At 28.7% G+C, this 21133-nt stretch overlaps 1 protein-coding gene across 4 annotated transcripts in view; it reads left to right on the forward strand.

Moving 5' to 3' along the window:
- The first annotated feature begins 6935 nt into the window (after positions 1 to 6935).
- Positions 6936 to 21133, forward strand: part of LOC142325327 (3-hydroxyisobutyrate dehydrogenase, mitochondrial) — a 40134-nt gene continuing 25936 nt past the window's right edge. The window contains exons 1-2 of one of the 4 annotated variants that reach the window (XM_075366935.1): positions 6936 to 7053; positions 20043 to 20125. In XM_075366935.1, coding sequence (XP_075223050.1) covers positions 20090 to 20125 — 36 coding nt within the window. In that variant the 5' untranslated portion in view covers positions 6936 to 7053; positions 20043 to 20089. Of the gene's footprint in view, positions 7054 to 7093; positions 7189 to 7301; positions 7635 to 18375; positions 18400 to 20042; positions 20126 to 21133 lie in introns of those variants that run through there. The other 3 variants (XM_075366933.1, XM_075366932.1, XM_075366936.1) reach the window with 3 other exon arrangements.

A 21133-nucleotide genomic window follows, 5' to 3' on the forward strand; every position in this document is an offset into this window, starting at 1 on the left:
GTTGTCTCTCAGAAATCACATAGACACGTATTGTACTTTAATCTTTCATGTTTTAGTCCTTATTTAAATTTAAGTCTTCTTTCACAGACATTCTCCTACTACGGTAAGAATTGCCGTATTCAGTTCATTATTAAATACTTAATTTCAACGTTATTTTTTTTAATAAATGTATTTATTTATTTCACTAACAACTTTATTTACATAGAAAATATTAAAACACACCGAGATATAATAAAAATATTCCTCAAAAATCATCAGTTAGTGATGACCAGAAACTCTGGAGACAATGCTTACTATATTACTAATGCAATAAGATTGTTTCGGCACTGACAAAACCCTCTCCAATCAATTGACAATCCGGGTTTGATTTTAGTTTAATTTTTATTTAATTAATTCTATTTTGATGTACAATCAATTCGCAGCATATTTTTATAAGTTATACGTGTAAATTATGAAATCATAAAAAATGGTTATATATCATTCTTTAATTCATCATTCTTTCATAATTTATTTTAATATATTAGTAATTAAATAAAAAATGATTAGTTAAGTTTAAATTTTAACTAACTTTTCATTACCATGAACAGATAAATATATATACATGGTGTCAATAATATCACAAGGTAGTATTTTTTTCGCAAAGGTAAACTTGGAGAAACTTGTTAGAAAAAAGTTTAATAGTAATAAATTCTAGTTAAAAATTACGGTATTTTAGTGTACATTATTATTAGTACGGACAATTCCAATAACTTTTATCAAGCCCACAAATATAAAAAGAGAATTTTTTAAAAATATGCTAATCACATATAATATACTATTATAGTACGACGATTTTGATCTTTATCGACGCTTGTATAAAGCATAAAATTTAATCCTTCACCACTGGCAATATTTTTACTCCAACCACCACTTTATGATTTACTCATCATATATTTGAAGGCTAGGAAGAAATGTAATTAATGAATTTATATGGTGTAAATTAAACAACCGTCTTGAAATTATAACGTGTAAAGATTGTATCCTACCTAATGTAGAATACAACTAACGTATTTGAAAATTTATTTTTTTCTTTTTCTTCAATTCTTTTTTACTTCAAACCTTCAAACTTTCTTGTACGAAGTACAAGAAAGTTTAAAGGTTTGAAGTTTGAAGGTACTTTCAAGAGGTACAAGAAAGTACGAAGTTACTTTCTTGTACCGAAGTACAAGAAAGTATTGTGTACGCGAAAATATCGGTTTTTCAGATTTCAATGGAAATATCAATTTTGACCACCCTTGAATCAATTTTGACTAGCTTCGGTGTGACGTTTGTACGTACGTACATACATATCTCGCATAACAAAAACGATTAGCCGTAAAATGTTGAAATTTGTGATTTACGACTGTTGTAACATCTAGTTGTGCATCTTCCCTTTTGATTGCAATCGACTGGATCAAAAGTGTCCAAGAAAGCCCAAAATCCAAAAAATTAGATTTTGAACTTTTTCTTAACTGTAGCAATATCTCTTGTTGAGAATTTTTCAACAGTATACCATAACTTGTACTTATTTTAATTGGTTCCAGAGTTATAGCTCAATAAAATTTTAATTGATGAGATATTTGGATCTTACAGTTCAACAAAAATGAAGTTCATTTTTTCATTTTTTTGAACTGTTTTTTTTTTAATTTAAATATATTGATTTATTAATAATTATTAACCTTTGATTGTAAAAAAAAATTAACGATAAATAATAATTCAATAATAACAAAAAAAAAATATGAAAAAATGTTTATAAAAAGTATAAATATATTTAAAAAATCCATTTCGCAGGCCGGAAGGCGGAGGTAGATTTCACCAGTGCTAAGTAGGGTAGATAAAAAAGATTTCCACCTTAAAGTTAAGAAGAACTTCAAATTTACTCAATATGACAATGGTTGCATGTGAAAAAAAGTTTCACATGTTTAGCATACGACAAGCTTCATTTTACAATTCCAGCAATATTTTGGTCATATCAAAAATTGTTTTAGACATATAAAAAAGTTTTAAGTAATGTTTAGAAGATTAACGACCACTTTAAACCGATTCGATAATGTGCCTATTATGGAGGTATGAATTTTTGTCTTCGAAATCCCATTTTTTCCTCCCCTTGAGCCAATGGTTGGCGATCCAAAAGACTTTACCTAGATAGGTTTTAGACACTTATCCAAAGAATAGTAAGAACTTTAAACGAGTTAGATATTCTACTTAATAAGAAAGTTATAGCGATACTTTATTTTTTCGAAAAAGGCCCCCCCCATTTGCACCTCCATGGTCCGATTTTGCCGATTAACGAACTCGACTGAGATTTTGGATCGTTATTTTTTATGTATCAATTTGAAAGTGATTGGCGCAAAATTACGGCAGTTATCGTGTTCACAAGAAAGTGAAATATATATATATATATGTATATACAGAGTGTTTCTAAAAAGGTGAGTTGGCTATACTTTTTCGGATTTTTCTTGTAAAACTAAACAAAATATATCCTTAGGAAAAATTGCAGTTTCTCCTTTGTTCTCTTCCTACCCGCCATTCTGTTATTTTTATATAACTTATATCTCAAGTTCGGAAAGAGGAATCACATATATTTGGTAAGCGTCTTGGTAATAAAGTTTTAAAACTAGTAAGATACTAGGACTTACAAACCAACGCAAATTACAAAATGGCGGCAATGTTTATCTTTAAAACCGTTATGTCTCGATAAATATTAGTTTTATCAAAATTTATATTATGCTAAAATATTAAGCCTTTTATTTTGAACAAAATGGCATTTAATTTTTTTTTAAATCGGTTAACAAATAGTCGATTTATGGGAGAAAGTTGGTTTTTTGGGGTTTTTTTGGGGGGGGGCGAAAAACGCCTGTGCGTTATCATCGCCCGGAATTTTTTTAATAAAAAGGTAAAATAACACTAAATAATAAAATTAAATAAGGCTTAAAACTAATATAAATTATATAATAAAAAATGTAAAACTAAGTTAAAAAAGTGAAATAAAACTCAAAACTAACATCACAGATGGAGTCTTTAAAATATAAAATATAAAATAATACAGAAGGAAATTATAAAAAATTTAACTAATTCCGATAGGGAGGGCAAAAGTTGATGTAATTTTGTGTCATAATTATTAGGTTTATTATTGTGAGAAAATTATTATTTAATTTGATACTAATTTACAATAGTAGAATTAACAGTAAATAAAAGCAATTAATATTTCATTCGATTGAACGTAAAATGGTGTACATAAAAATACACACATAATTACAATATCAATTTTCTGCCATAACTCGGCTATTTTTTTAACCGATTTTCAGAAAATAAAGATCATTTTGTTCAAAATAAAAGGCTTAATATTTTAGCAAAGAACATAAATTTTGATAAAACTAATATTTATGGAGATATAACGGATTGAAAAATAAAGATGGCCGCCATTTTGTAATTTGCAAAGCTATTTAAGTCCTGATTTTTTTGCTAATTTTAAAACTTTATTACTAAGAGGCTTAGCAAGTATTAATGCGATTAGTCTATCTGAACTTGAGGTATAAATTTTTATATAAAAATAATAAAATGGCGGACAGGGGGAGAACGAAAGAGAAATTGCCATTTTTCCTAAGGATGTTTTTTGTTTAGTTCTTCAAGTAGAAACCAAAAAGGTATAGCCTGCTCACCATTTTAGAAAACACTCTGTATAAACTTTTGAACTGACGGTGGTTTTGAGGTCTGGGGGATGTGAAACGCGAAAATATGTCGAAGTTTTCCGATAGTCGAATCATGGTACCCATTACAATAGTAGCTTTCTTATGATATCTATCTATTATATGTGCTCCGTGGCGCGTGTGGTAGCTACTCAGCCTTTCATCTGGAGGTTCTGGGTTCGAATCCCGGTCAGGCACGGCATTTTTCATATGCTACATTTCCATATCCCACGCACAAGATTATGTAGCGATATCATCAAGCAAAGAAAAAAAATTGAATAAGCGTACAAGGAAGTCAAGTGGTGTCCACATCAGATTTTTTACATTTATTAAAATGTTTAGGTCTCAAAGTTAAACAAAATAATTACTGTGAAAAATTCTTTATTTTCGGATATGTGTTAGAATAGCTATTTCATTTGGGTACTTTCATTTACATCTCCAAAAAAGTTTAATTTAAAAATAAATCTGAGATTTGGTGCAATGGCTAGTACTACTAAAATTATTGAATCTGCATTAGGAGTGCGCGATATATTACGGCAGTGATTCCGAAAATCTTTGCGCTGCGGAGCTTTCTTTCTTTTTCCTGTTTAGCCTCCGGTAACTACCGTTTAGATAATTCTTCAGAGGATGAATGAGGATGATATGTATGAGTGTAAATGAAGTGTAGTCTTGTAAATTCTTAATTCGACCATTCCTGAGATGTGTGGTTAATTGAAACCCAACCACCAAAGAACACCGGTATCCACGAACTAGTATTCAAATCCGTGTAGAAATAACTGGCTTTACTAGGACTTGAACGCTGTAACTCTCGACTTTCCAAATCAGCTAATTTGGGAAGACGCGTTAACCACTAGACCAACCCGGTGAAAGCGCTGCGGAGCTAAAAATCATTAGGGCGTACCGTAATTATCAAGGTTAACCTCTTTTTAATGTAATCATTTTATAATTTTTGTAAACAAATTTTAATTACAGATGTCTTTTGGCAACATCTTTCATAAACAGCTGTCAAAAACGCCCCAGTAATAGGCGCGTAAAATACGTTATTATCCTCTTTTAAGATCAGTTTATTTTCTTTCTTTTAGTTTTATTTTATTTTTTTTAATTCAATTAATCGATTATGACGTCACTTTATATGAGCAATATGTTATAGGTAATGGCATCCGCATATTATCTCATGACTGGAGCACGTTGTAGGTGCATCTATTTTCAGAAACCGTTGCCAAGATAGCAATAAAAAATAACATATTGGTAAATAGTTTAATATGCACGCATCTATACATAGGTAGTTTTATTTTAACAACCAAGAGAAATAAATCTTATAAATTATGCAACACAGATTATAAAAAATAACTAAGAAAAATTAATTTAAAAGATAAGTAACTTTCAATTGGTCGCATTAGAATAAAATTCTACAATGCTCGTTCGTAATACTATCACAACAAATTGATTAATTAACATGTAAATAATCATGTTACTGACCTTAAAATACTTAATACTTCATAAATAAATTTCGTTCGTCCTTAGGTGGATAAACTAAATTAATAAAAGATTCGTACAGATACTGATATTTTATAAAATTCAATGTTGCTTTTGTATATAAAATTGACTAAGTTAACGCTATTTTAATAATTTAATTCATATTTAATAAAAACCGTTTAAAAAATACATAATATATTAGAAAATTTAGATTTATTATTTTTACATTCATTAGCAAATAATTACATATATTTTAATTAAAATATCTTAAAAAAGTACTACCGTAGTAAATGTGATGAAAAAACACGTTAACATGGTTACATTGGTCAAACATCGGTCCCGGTTTAATAAGATATTAAATTCCACTTTTCAACTGTAACAATAATTTTTGTGTAATTTTACACTGTTTTTTTTATTAAGAACTGCATAAAAAATACTGTCAGTCATTATCTGAAAGAGTAAACATTATTTTAGAAATAGGAATAGTCCATGGCAACCTCCAATTGGATGAGGTATGTTTAGATCTTAAAACTCTGTTTATGCAGCTTTTATAAACATCTCGATAATGGATTAAATAATTTTAATCAATTTTAACTGAAAATTAAAAAAAATATATATATATCAGTCATGAATTGGGTCAAAAATTAATAAAAATTATACTGATCAACGGAAATATTATCGCGTATCATACCACGTTAGATCGCGGTTTGATTAAAATAAGCTAGGTTTGATGTACCATTTCAAATAAATTCTGACGCATTAATTTTAAAAAATTTCATTCAATCTTAACTTTAACTACTTAAACAATATTATCCATTTTTTATGAAACAAAGCTAGAAACGTGATTGGTAAGTAGTTTAATTTATACGTTTTGGCTAACTACTTTAATAGGCAGTCAACCTAACTTCAGTAAATAAACAACCTTTTCATGGAGTTAACCGAATAACAACTGATAGATCCAAAGACATGCAGTACAATTTGTATTCGTTGATGAATAAATATTTCAACTCTCTTCGGTTCAGTGCTTCCACTTGACGAAAGCCATACTTGAATTTTAAATATAAACCACTTGAATAACAACGTTAAATTTTAAATCTACAATATAAGTCACGAATGAAAATGTAAATAATTTAAAACTAATCAAATTTTAATTAAATCAACTTACATGACTAAAGATGAGTAAACAGCTTCAATTACGATAAGAAAACTGCACCAGACGTATACTACACTCGAAACATATTTATTTAACGGGCTACAGATATTTATCAATTAAAAAACACTACAGCCAAATGATTCAAAACTTAAATAATACCATGAAATTATTTATCCTAATGCAGTAATCATTTCGTACACAATAATTACTTTTAGGTTTCAGAAAAAAACTCGATTACTGTTCTCATTTTATTATTCACAGTACACTAACATTTAAAATAACTATTTTAATCACCAATTAGCAAGAAAAAGTTAATTTTACCCCTCATAACCGCACGTACTGAGACAAACAGCCTACTTGATAATGTCTATGCTAGATGGATGAAAACTACTTCTAAGATTTATTAAGATAGAAATGTTAATTTTGTTATCTATAAATAAAAACGCCCAAAAAATGAAATACTAAGCTGATTCAATTTTCTTCATTAAAAATACATAGGATTCGATAATTAGAAATCAAATTAATTTAAAACAGTTAATTCTTTAGGAGGTTTTTAAATGCCAGCACTGACAAACACTACAAGCAACATCATCTGTTTTGCTGAACTTTGTAGTTTCGAAATTAGCGCTAAGCAAATTGCGGGATCAATTTAATACTCTCGTCTGTTATGATAACACATATTAGGAAGTGATTGCGATTTGATAAATGCACTGAAAAGTTAGGAAATTTACATAGTCTTCTCACTGCTTAAAAATTACAGTTGAATAATAAACAAATTATGATGTTGGCTAACTTGTCCTTTGTTTCGTTTGCGTTTTTGAGGTTATGAACGTTAGGTTATGTTATTGTTCTGTAAGGTTTTCTTACAGTAATTTATTCATAACTTTTGGATTGTATTTACTATATGTTTATTATTTCAAGATATATACTAGTACTAGGGGAATTATTTAATATGATCAGCGTTTGTTTTAATTAATGAAAATTATTTAAACGTATCTTTATATAGTGTATTTTTATCAAACATTTATACTAATAAGAGATATTTATTATGTCAATTACTGTTTTATTTCAATTATATTTATTTTATTTATCATACACGTAATTACCCGTTTTTATAGATAATGGACCACTCATTAACGTCATGTTTTTTTTTTTCAAATGATTAGTTCTTATCACTTTGAAGGATGTTAATTAATTATCATAACCCGTGAAGTGTTCTGTTGTCATCATGGCTTCCAATCGAACACTTCAGTTTGTTAGTTTTATATTCAGAAGAACTAATTTCTGTATTCATACAGGTTGGATTTTTTTTTTTAAATTGTAATATAACTCTACACTATGAGTCCAGTTGTCAGAAATATTTGTTAATCTAGTCTATTTTTTTTCTTATTCAATTCATTAACAATAAATGAAGAAAACTTATGATTATGCATTAATTAGCTGTTGTGATTTTAGTTGAAAAATTGTATGTACTCTCATATATTATGAACCCATTTTTTTTAACTAATGTTTACAATCATTTGATTGGGTAAATTAGTGACAGTTCATGATCATGAGTTTCAAAACATAAAATTTTATTACTGATTTACTTAAATTTCTGTAGCTATTTAAAGTGATAAATGTTTACTTAAATATAGTAGATAAACTAGAGTGTTTATTACAAAAATTTGATTAAAATAAACTGTGATAAGAAAGTAATGCAAATATATATATACTATATATTTAATGCACTACTGCTTTGTTAGTTTTGAGTTTTATTTCACTTTTTTTTTAATAAATTTTTATTATATGATTTATATTAATTTTACACCTTATAAGTTTTACTATTTTAGAGTTATTTTACCCTTTTATTAATAAAAATTCCGGGCGATGATAACGCTCAGGCATTTTCACCCTCAAACAAAAAAAAGCTACTGCTTTATATGCATTTTAATAGAATTATAAATTAAAAATATAAAATAGTCAAAAGAATTAACATACTCCATTATTGTTTGATTGAAATGTTGAGTATCTGATCACTCTGATATTATTTTAATTTGTTTTTTTTTTTTTTTTATTAACAAATTGTAGTTGTAAACTATAAGAGTCTGCAATGAATTGAATGAATGATTAAATTAACAGGGTGATTATAACAACAAAAAAAATGTATACATTGTCTTTATTGTCTTTCAAATTTTAATTATTCTTTAATCATATTAAATAAGCAATTCATTTATTTATAAAAAATAATAATACTGTATTTACCATGTAATACATGACTCATTGCTGACTTGGAAACCATGAAAAATATTAGAATTGTAAAATATATTTATTTTGATAATGAAGTTATAATTGCTAAAATGTAATTGTAATTGCTTTTATACAGCATTAGAAAATACAATTTATTTATTGCATTATAATATCCATTAGTTAATGTACAATAAGATTAAAAGTAAATATTTTCTTTATTGATAACCTGTTACTTTACATAATTTTGTTATTGATCTATTCAAATTTAATATCTCCTCTAATTTATTAACCAAATACTTTAACTTGGCCACAAAATAGCCCACTACTATTTAAGCATTTGTAATGTAAAATTTTATAAGATATTTTTATTCTAATTCTTATTCAGTTCATTCCTTATTTTTATAAATCATTTACAAAAAAAATAAAAATTTTTTTTTCCTATATAGGTTTTTAATAATTCAATTTAAAAAGTTATTTATATTGCTTCTTAATTATCAGTAATAGCCAATCTTTTTCAACTATGTTGTTCAGAATATCCAAAAAAAACTGTCAATCGCTGTTGCATGACCAAATTAACATTGTTTCTGGTCTTGATTGGTATAGTGTATGAACACCAATCTACAGTAATTATGTTAACTTTACATGCGGGAAAAATGTAATCTAACGGTTTTTTTTTCACATAAAAGTATATAATAACTTACCAACAATATTTCTACCTTCACTGTGAATATATAGTTTTCTCATATTTGTGGACTTGTCCTTAATTATGATTTTAATTATTGCAAAATAAATATAAAAGAACAATGAGGTAGACTATAAAATAATAACAAAAGAGCTATTGGGCTAAATTTAATGAAAACTGAAAACTCTGTAAATAACAGTTTAAAATTTTAATTTTTTTTTTTGTCTTCAGTCATTTGACTGGTTTGATGCAGCTCTCCAAGATTCCCTATCTAGTGCTAGTCGTTTCATTTCAGTATACCCTCTACATCCTACATCCCTAACAATTTGTTTTACATATTCCAAACGTGGCCTGCCTACACAATTTTTCCCTTCTACCTGTCCTTCCAAAATTAAAGCGACTATTCCAGGATGCCTTAGTATGTGGCCTATAAGTCTGTCTCTTCTTTTAACTATATTTTTCCAAATGCTTCTTTCTTCATCTATTTGCCGCAATACCTCCTCATTTGTCACTTTATCCACCCATCTGATTTTTAACATTCTCCTATAGCACCACATTTCAAAAGCTTCTAACCTTTTCTTCTCAGATACTCCGATTGTCCAAGTTTCACTTCCATATAAAGCGACACTCCAAACATACACTTTCAAAAATCTTTTCCTGACATTTAAATTAATTTTTGATGTAAACAACTTATATTTCTTACTGAAGGCTCGTTTAGCTTGTGCTATTCGGCATTTTATATCGCTCCTGCTTCGTCCATCTTTAGTAATTCTACTTCCCAAATAACAAAATTCTTCTACCTCCATAATCTTTTCTCCTCCTATTTTCACATTCAGTGGTCCATCTTTGTTATTTCTACTACATTTCATTACTTTTGTTTTGTTCTTGTTTATTTTCATGCGATAGTTCTTGCGTAGGACTTCATCTATGCCGTTCATTGTTTCTTCTAAATCCTTTTTATTCTCGGCTAGAATTACTATATCATCAGCAAATCGTAGCATCTTTATCTTTTCACCTTATACTGTTACTCCGAATCTAAATTGTTCTTTAACATCATTAACTGCTAGTTCCATGTAAAGATTAAAAAGTAACGGAGATAGAGAACATCCTTGTCGGACTCCCTTTCTTATTATGGCTTCTTTCTTATGTTCTTCAATTGCTACTGTTGCTGTTTGGTTCCTGTACATGTTAGCAATTGTTCTTCTATCTCTGTATTTGAACCCTAATTTTTTTAAAATGCTGAACATTTTATTCCAGTCTACGTTATCGAATGCCTTTTCTAGGTCTATAAACGCCAAGTATGTTGGTTTGTTTTTCTTTAATCTTCCTTCTACTATTAATCTGAGGCCTAAAATTGCTTCCCTTGTCCCTATACTTTTCCTGAAACCAAATTGGTCTTCTCCTAACACTTCCTCCACTCTCCTCTCAATTCTTCTGTATAGAATTCTAGTTAAGATTTTTGATGCATGACTAGTTAAACTAATTGTTCTGTATTCTTCACATTTATCTGCCCCTGATTTCTTTGGTATCATTACTATAACACTTTTTTTGAAGTCTGACGGAAATTCCCCTTTTTCATAAATATTACACACCAGTTTGTATAATCTATCAATCGCCTCCTCCCCTGCACTGCACAGTAATTCTACAGGTATTCCGTCTATTCCAGGAGCCTTTCTGCCATTTAAATCTTTTAATGCTCTCTTAAATTCAGATCTCAGTATTGTTTCTCCCATTTCATCCTCCTCAACTTCCTCTTCTTCCTCTATAAAACCATTTTCTAATTCATTTCCTCCGTATAACTCTTCAATATATTCCACCCATCTATCGACTTTACCTTTCGTATTATATATAGGTGTACCATCTTTGTTTAACACATTATTAGATTTTAATTTATGTACCCCAAAATTTTCCTTAACTTTCCTGTATGCTCCGTCTATTTTACCAATGTTCATTTCTCTTTCCACTTCTGAACACTTTTCTTTAATCCACTCTTCTTTCGCCAGTTTGCACTTCCTGTTTATAGCATTTCTTAATTGCCGATAGTTCCTTTTACTTTCTTCATCACTAGCATTCTTATATTTTCTACGTTCATCCATCAGCTGCAATATATCGTCTGAAACCCAAGGTTTTCTACCAGTTCTCTTTATTCCGCCTAAGTTCGCTTCTGCTGATTTAAGAATTTCCTTTTTAACATTCTCCCATTCTTCTTCTACATTTTCTATCTTATCTTTTTTACTCAGACCTCTAGCGATGTCCCCCTCAAAAATCTTCTTTACCTCCTCTTCCTCAAGCTTCTCTAAATTCCACCGATTCATCTGACACCTTTTCTTCAGGTTTTTAAACCCCAATCTACATTTCATTATCACCAAATTATGGTCGCTATCAATGTCTGCTCCAGGGTAAGTTTTGCAGTCCACGAGTTGATTTCTAAATCTTTGCTTAACCATGATATAATCTATCTGATACCTTGCAGTATCGCCTGGCTTTTTCCAAGTGTATATTCTTCTATTATGATTTTTAAATTGGGTGTTGGCAATTACTAAATTATACTTCGTGCAAAACTCTATAAGTCGGTCCCCTCTTTCATTCCTTTTGCCCAGCCCGTATTCACCCACTATATTTCCTTCCTTGCCTTTTCCAATGCTTGCATTCCAATCTCCAACTATTATTAAATTTTCATCTCCTTTTACGTGTTTAATTGCTTCATCAATCTCTTCGTATACACATTCTACCTCATCATCATCATGGGCGCTTGTAGGCATATAGACGTTAACAATCGTTGTCGGTTTAGGTTTTGAATTTATCCTTATTACAATGACTCTATCGCTATGCGTCTTGAAATACTCCACTCTCCTCCCTATTTTCTTGTTCATCACGAAACCTACTCCTGCCTGCCCATTATTTGACGCTAAGTTAATTACTCTAAAGTCACCCGACCAAAAGTCGCCTTCCTCTTCCCACCGAACCTCACTAATTCCTACTATATCCACGTTTACCCTATCCATTTCCCTTTTTAAATTCTCTAGCCTACCAACCTTTTTTAAGCTTCTAACATTCCACGCTCCGACTCGTAGAATGTTATTTTTAACTTTTCTGGTGACCCCTTCCTTAGTAGTCCCCACCCGGAGATCCGAACGGGGGACTATTTTACCTCCGGAATATTTTACCAAGGAAGGCGCCTCCATTATTCCTTTTGAAAATGCAGAGCCACATTTTCTTGGAAAAAAAAACAGCTGTAGTTTTCCATTGCTTTCAGCTGCGCAGTACTCAGAGGACTGAGTGATGTTGATACGGCCGTTTAAGTCGTCCTGACTCACGCCCCTAACAACTACTGAAAGAGCTGCTGCCCTCTTTCAGGAATCATTCCTTAGTCTGGCTCTCAACAGATACCTCTCCGATATGGTTGCACCTTCGGTCCAGCTATTCTGTATCCCTGAGCACTCAAGCCCCCTCACCAACGGCAAGGTCTCATGATTCATAGAGGAGGAAAAAAATTTTAATAATCTTAATGAATTCAAATTGTAATTATTATATTTATTAGTATTAATAAAAGAAAATAACAGTGCTCAATATACAATACATGAACAGCTGTACTAGATGCTCACAACCCATCTGTACTTGTAACTATCTTACTTTTGAGCCCACTGGTGGTATAGAAGTTATTAACTCTCATTCTGTCTGCAAGAATATTAACTTAGTAACACTGCAGTCCAGTTGTTTTTAATATTTACGACCCTGGTATTTTCCAGGATTTTTAAACCCAATTCTAAATTAACTGATTATACATTCAATTGTTTTCTTGAGTATTTTCTATAACTCCACAAACAAAACCATTGCTCTTAAATAAAACCATTTTTTTTTGTTAAGTATGAATCTAAAGGTGGCTAAAATGGTTCAAATTTAGAACATTGACTAAAGGATATGTGAAATTTTCTTCAAAGCCTTCCAATAACTTAACAGTACACTCACAAATTCCCCGATTAAAAACATCTTAAAAAAAAATTATTTATTTCTAAATTTAAATTTTCTGTTTCTTATTTATCATCTAGTAAATCCCATTTGAGCACTGAATTTGATCAGTGTGAACCACTGAAGATATCAACTGTGAAGGTTAGATCAGCTTCATAAAATACTAATTTACAGTTTTATGATGTATCAGAGAACCATTTAGCAGATGATTGGTTTTGTTTACATTTCGCATTTTTAGATGAATATATGGATCTAAATTAATGAACTTTGTAACCATTCTTTAATTTAGCCGATTCATATATCCAACCTTCACTATCTAAATCAAAAGAGACTTGGCAGAATGTCTTCAACAAAACATTGAAAAACGTATTGCTGAATATGCTTAGAGAAATATTCGTAAAATAAATGGAGAATTGTTCTTGATTTTATAAATGCTCTTAATCATTTCACTCAGTTTAATTATTTTATACCTTATAAATATATGTCTTTTTTTTAAAATATATAATAAAAACAAAGAAAATTAATTTCTCTTGACAAGGATTTTTTTAGAATGGCAAGAATGTTGACCATTAAGAAATCCCTGTAGGCATTAATTTGATACATAGAATTTGTATTGTTGGCAACCTAGAGCAAATACTATGCATCAGTTTTGAGTATGCAGGATTGCCTATTTGAATTGATAATAATTGCTTGTATCTACATAATTAAGTATCACAAATTATATAACTCTAAGTAATAAGTTTTAAATAAATAAATTTACACATAAATAAATAGATTTTGACTTGCACCTGTTCTAAAATGTCCCTAAAATATTTTAAATGGGAGTGTTTATTTGCATATTGTTAAGGGATTATAAAGTTTTGAAGAAAATAGCAACTGTTCTTCAATAGTTACTGATCTCAGTTTTAGCCACATAAATCTTCCTTAAAATCTTTTTAACCCATTTTTTTTCCAATACAGTGTAATTTATAGTAATAACATTTATACATTCACCAGTATTAGTATAACAAATTGAATTTGTTTTTCGTGTGCATAAAGCAGTGTATGTTTGATTTTGGCTGACCTCATTCAGCAGTTGTGGATGTCATTTCAAAAAATGTAGGAGTTTAATTTTCTAAAATCAAATATCAGAATTCATGCAAAGTACTTACCCAGTCATTAAGAGTCAGTCTGCATGAATTGTTCGAGTAATAGTTTGATTAACTGTTATTTTTTGTGTATAAGTGCTGACATGTTCATTTTTTTTTTACATTTAGCAAGTTTTATATAAACACAATATACTAAATTAGACACATACATTCTTCAAAATATACTAAAATGTTAATACGTTCTATAAACTTATACATAAATATTGCCACTACCACAGTAAAAATGTTTTTGGAATTGTTTCAGTGAAATAGTTTTGAAAAAAAATTTATATTTTTATTCATCCTTTCTAAAAAAATAAAATTTGTTTTATAATCTGTTTACATGTTATTTTTGGTACTTATCAAACTTTAAAATTAAGTACTTTCAATACATAATGCAGAAATTCTACAGTAAACACCTACCTTATCATGATTTATAATGAAAAGATTTCCTCACCAACCACTGTCTTTTTCTTTTACAGTTGCATTTTTTTTTGAAAATAATTGTAGTGTATAATTAGTATATTCCATAAATTCTAAATTTATGGAATATACTTCCAAATATTTTTGAAAATTTTGTTCAGCTCTTTGTTGGTTTTTTTCACAACCAAACATAATATACTGTAGTAGGAATATTATGCTTGATATATAGTTTTCCTAACAAGTTTTAAATACTACCATCTAAATCAATGTCTCCAATACCAACAATAATCTGAAAAAAGACCTTCTTGAATCCTTATATAAATTTAAAGAGCGTATTGTTGTATCTACAGATATCTTGAATTTTGGTAAGCATGTCATGCCTTGTAAAAAATGTATTGCATACTTATCCTCATTCATACAATTAAATTTAATCATGGTTTATTAATAACATTTACTGTTAATATTTATAATAAAGAAAGTATGTTTTTGTAAAAAGCATCACTCATCAGGAAAGAAAGTAAAATATATAATTTCTACTAAATGAAACCAATGTGGTATAACATTTCATATGCTTCCTTAAAAAAATGACCTATTACTGATATATGTTATCTCTTCAGTACTCTTATGTTTATATATGATGAAACCTGAATTTAGAAGCAATGCAATATGTTTTCTATTTTTACCATTATAAAATAAATCGTACAGTATAATTTTATGTTCACCAAACAAAAAAAATACTCATTCAGTTTTATCAAGAAATAAATAAATTATTCAACACAGTATTTTTTTTTTTCTTATCACCTTCTATTAGTTACATAATTATTGAGTTATTAATTTAGAACAATAGTCAAAATATTTCTCTTTAGCTTCAGAAATTCAGGAATTTAGTTTTATGGTCCAATGATGTTATTTTGTTGTGTAATTTAAGTATTGATTAAGAAAGAATATCAAATATTTTTATCATATCTGTGATGAATATATACTTAACGAGTATTTTATTTGTTCGTGAATAATGTAACTTACAAACATATGAGAATAAATCTTATGTAGAGGAAACTATAAATGGCAGTGGGAATGCCATCCTTCCTATTTTTTTTTATGATGATAAATGAAATTTGTAGTGTGTGAAAAATGCCAACTCAGATTGGATTTTAAACCCACAACTTCCCAAATGAATGCTGTCACTTCACTATGAAGGCTAGTAGTATATTTACATATTTGTTCTTATGACTTAACAATTTATTAATTTTATTTTAAACTGAAATTCATGTAACATAACTTAGTCTCAATACTGAATTAGGCAAGTCCAATATAACAGGTTTACTGTACAACATATTTATTTTAATAGGTGTAAAGTATCCAGCAATATAAGCTACTCTGATATTACAAATTCATTGGATGCTGATTGATTTGTATGACATACTAAAAGTCTCTAGATATTTAATGCATAATTTAATAATTAATATAATCTACCTTACGAGCGTTTCGATGTGTTCACTAAATCTTTTGGCTTACTTGGAAGCCATCATCAGGATTTAAAATTAATGCGTTAAAGTCACAGTTTAAAAAATCATAGTTAAAATTTAAAAACAGTTATGACTGCCCGGTCCTACTAGTATACTCTTGAGTATACTATAGTAAGATCTAGAGAACGTCTCAACATGCTGGTATGGTGGATTATATTAATTGTTAATTTATTTATTTAACATATCAGCAGTACCATATTTGAGAAATTAATATTTAATGCAGTTTTATTGATTCGAAACTGCACTAGATATCTGCCATAGGCAGCTGTACCTTTATTCATGCAGTGAATGTATCTGTAGCTTGTTACATCTTAATTATCAGGCCAGAATATGGTGTCAATTAAAATTCAACAACAGATTACTGGGCAGAAGACAGTATTAAGGAGCTGTTTTTGTTAAAATATAAGTGACGGGGAAGGCATTCAATTGTGTACTTCCAACATGAGAAGATAAGTGTTGACCCTCTGTACCACAAATATCTAACTCTACCCTAACACTATTCATAGGTTATGTATACTTTAATTGAAAGAATAGGGTTGGACTACCAAACCATGTCTGGGAACATGAATTTGAGGCAACAATTTTATTATAAAGTTTCATGGTTGTTACAGAAAGGTTAAAAAAACTACATTACAGAAAAGACTAATAAACTTAATTCATCCTACCAACTATTGTAGTTTAGCATACAGCAGAGAAAAGCTGCTTTATCGATATTTTAACTACCTTTATATATAGAAACGATGTAAGTAAATGCTGAGTACTTTTTACTAAATGGACAGTCCATGATTATATATTTCAAAACATATTGCTCTTGGGCACAAATTTATTGATTTCTAGGAAAGATGTGTAAGAAAATCATGTAGAGATTGATAGGAAGTTTCAGAAAATGCGCTATAATGTCTTAGCAGTTTAACAATAGAGATTGTAATTAAACCATTCAATTTTATTTAGTTTAACTTTTACAAACCAGAGTAATAAAAGTAACTTATAAGTCCATACTGGATTTACAGGGGTGGGTCGGAATATGAAGATTGGCTGCACACACTCGGCAAACAAAACTCAAACGAAAACAAAGAATTCACTTACTATGTTCCAAATCATTTATAGAAAGCAAATTGATTGATTGTGAACATCTTCAATAATACTGTTATCAAATTATGATGCAGCTCTGATAAATTTATTAATAAAATTATATCTTATTATTATTTTATGAAGCACATTAGTACACAAAACAATTGTGGAAGATTTAATTAGATTACTGAAGAGCATATCCAGTTTAAAGTATCTTCATCCACCAAAAGGCAGTTAAATAATATACACATGCTTTATAAAATGTAATACTTTTATTCCTGATATTTTTTTTTATGATTGCCATAAACCTAAGTTTAAATTGGCTTGTGAGCTGATGTTAGATTAGTCTGCACAATGGCTTCTAAACTTGAATGGTACTTAGGTCAATTCCCAGTGAAGATGATAAAGCATTTTTTCATCAATTATTTCATTATGATTATTACACTGCAAAACAAAGAAACAAAAGCACTGAAACTTGGTTCTGTCAGTTACAACAGAATAAAAAATTATTTTTTTTCATTTTCCTTATTCCTATAAGTTTTTATCAGATTTGTTATTTTATAAAAAATTAGATGTAAATTTGAACTATATAAAGAATAAATTAATTATATTTTAGGGAATTTTGGGTGTCACTATTTTTTTTTTCAAAATCTCATCTTTTCTTGTTAATGATTAAGCCATAAATCATATGATATTAAACAGAACTAACTGTTTTTTCTTGATTACATGATTGCTTTTCACAAAATTCAGTTTTTTTTTTAATTTTTATTATTAATAGTTATTTTCTTAATAGTTCTTTAGTCATATTAGCTAATTAATATTATTTCATTTGTCAATATGTTTTCAGGTATATTATTAATTTTGTTTGACTAAAATTTACTTACTTAAATATTCTTATACTTCTAAGGGAAAGGAGCCAAGAAATCTTATATATTAGTGTAATACCCTTAACAACAATATTGAGTAATTAGGATTCAGGCTGAAATTTTATTCAATCAGTAATACACTGAGTTAACAGCTAAAAAGTGTAGTAAAGGTAATTTTCAAAAATGTTCAGATGAGGTTAGTAAAATAAATTTGAATGATCTTTAGAGTTTATATTTTGAAAAGATAGTAGCAGTTAATTTTGACATAGAGCTGAACCAGTAGAAGATAGCAGTTTGTTAGAACATATTTTACGATTCCAAGAATATGTATGTGGAATAATTATAAAGTATCCGTCTTCTTGACATAAGAAGAAAAAGGACACTTAAAATACAGCAAACACACTTATTGATTTTATTTTATTTAGAAAAACAAAATGTATAAGTATAATAATTTATTGTAGTTTATCATTTGCAACCTTTTATTATCAAAACTTAAGTGACTTCATTTGAAGTAAGAGCACTGAAATGTCTCTTGAGTTCATACAATCATATGCTTTCTGCATACCACAGCACAAGGAATTAAAAAGAAAATCAAGACACTGTTTTAAAGCAGTTTGCTATATTTTTGTAAAACACCTTGAATAATATTAATCATGATTTTCTTTTCCAATTTTAATTAGAATTTAATTGTTTACAAGTTTACCATAAGATTAAAATTGTAGCTTTTAACTTGATTTTTTTTATTTGTTTAGAATACACTTTCTATTAGGTACTCATGCAAAGTTTATATTTAATTATTAAAAAAATCATTAAATTTTTAAAGCACTTCATGATCAAGTTTAATGATTGTCTAATATGTAGGCTCGTTGTGTAATTTAGCATATGACCTGTTTGTAGATAATTTCATCCCAAAACCTATACATCATATCCTATATTAACCTATATATCATAATGGGTCAGTTGTATATCATATTGCAACTTATGGTTGCAACTGACCCAGTAACTGTTACTTAATTAGATTATCCATTTTAGATTTATCCAAAACTAACTCATTTATATTTCCAGGAAGTGGCAAAATAATATAGACCCACATGTTATAGAAGTCTATAGGTTTTAGATCAACTAATCATGGTGACCAGGTTGTTGTTCTCTAGATACAATCTTAGCAATTAGATCAGTTGAGATAAGAGGAAACCCTGTAATGAAAATGTATGTTGTACAATCCTTGTGAAAAATAAATTCTCTTTTATCTTCTTTAACTGTGGAATTAGGTCCTGTTCAAGCACTTCCATTAAACTAATGTCAATTTAGCTGCTCAGCAAACAAAAGGATCAAACATTATAAAAGAACTTAAAGGATAAAAGCATTTATCTTTCATCATGTGTATGATTGATTTAAATGGACTGTCTGCACCAGTGTCCTAATATTATGATAATTTGCCAAACAGATGGGATTTATTGTAATGTGAGAAAGGAAATTTTCATCAGTTTCCATTTACCAATCATGTCAGAAAAAGATTCAATCACCTCATCTACAGCTGGTAATCCTATTCTACTATATAAATGTTATTAAACTGGTTTCAAGAAAAGTACTGTACAAGCAGCAGTAGTAGTAGTAGTTGTTAGTCTTTTAAATAGTTGGTAATAATTAGTCCTGAATGTTGTTAGGAAACTCAACTTGACAAATATTTCAATTTTACAGAATTTACACTCAGAATGTTTACAAAAGGAATGTGAAGTGAAATGCATCTTTTAATTAATGTATAGTTCTACTTTATTATTTACAAAATTTCATATTATTTTTTTATTTATAGATGGAACCCGGAATATATCAAATGTGGGGTTTGTTGGCCTAGGTAATATGGGAAAGCCAATGGCAAAAAATCTGATGCAGAAAGTAAGTAAATAGAGTAATAAATGTTCAGTAAATAATTTTTTATTAAATCAATAATTTTTTACGCAACTTTTTCATCAGTGTTTCTATATTTAAGCAAAGAATATCTGCTACTTTAAAATTACCAAGCCCTTAGCATACCATCAGCTTAATTCTATGAACTGAATTAGCTAACTAATCAGTTTAACCTTGATAGTAAAAGATTTAATCTTTACGTAAAAGATTTTTTACATATTCAGCATACACTGTTAATTATTTTTCTCTAACATAATATCAGATAATAATAAAACAATAAAATCAAATACTAAAAGAGCATCTATAGTCAAATTAAGGTAATAAATTTTTATTTTGGGTTCTGTAAAATAAATTTTTCAAAATACATGGTTTTTCAAGCTATCTTTTGAGGTTATCCAATGAACAACAGTTAAAAAAAATTAGGGCAGTGCTCCTGTAAATCAGTGCTAGGTGGAAATTTTGAAATTGGAATAACTAAACTTTGGCTCTTGATTAATACAAATTGATTATTTGATGGATATCAGTGTATAGAAATCTAGACATAAGTCTTAAAACTTGTTTGAATTGCTTTAATTACATATTATAATCATATTCACTTTTCAGGTAACATATTCACATTCTAAGAGAAATATCACAGATAAGAATTACTATACAAATGCATTTCATAGCAAAACGTTTTTGAAAATAGAAGTCAGCTGATATAAAAAAGGACTAGCTACTTTCTTTGAATGAGACCAACAGTTTTAGAAAAAAAAACAGTAAAGGCATTTTTAAATGGTTACATTAATATTTCCTAATGATGAATGACTATGAAGATCATGTTCAGAATCTTTAAAATATATATTTTTAACTTTTTATATAAATTGGAGAATCTGAGTTACAAGTGATTCCTAAAAATGACATAGACATCTTTAAAAATATATCAAGCGAGGAATGAAGTTGCCTACTTCACTAAGCCAATTACACTTTTAATATCAGCATGCCTAGACCATTGAT

Source organism: Lycorma delicatula, chromosome 5 (assembly GCF_047948215.1).
Source record: "Lycorma delicatula isolate Av1 chromosome 5, ASM4794821v1, whole genome shotgun sequence".
In the NCBI taxonomy this organism is placed as follows: Eukaryota; Metazoa; Arthropoda; class Insecta; order Hemiptera; family Fulgoridae; genus Lycorma; species Lycorma delicatula.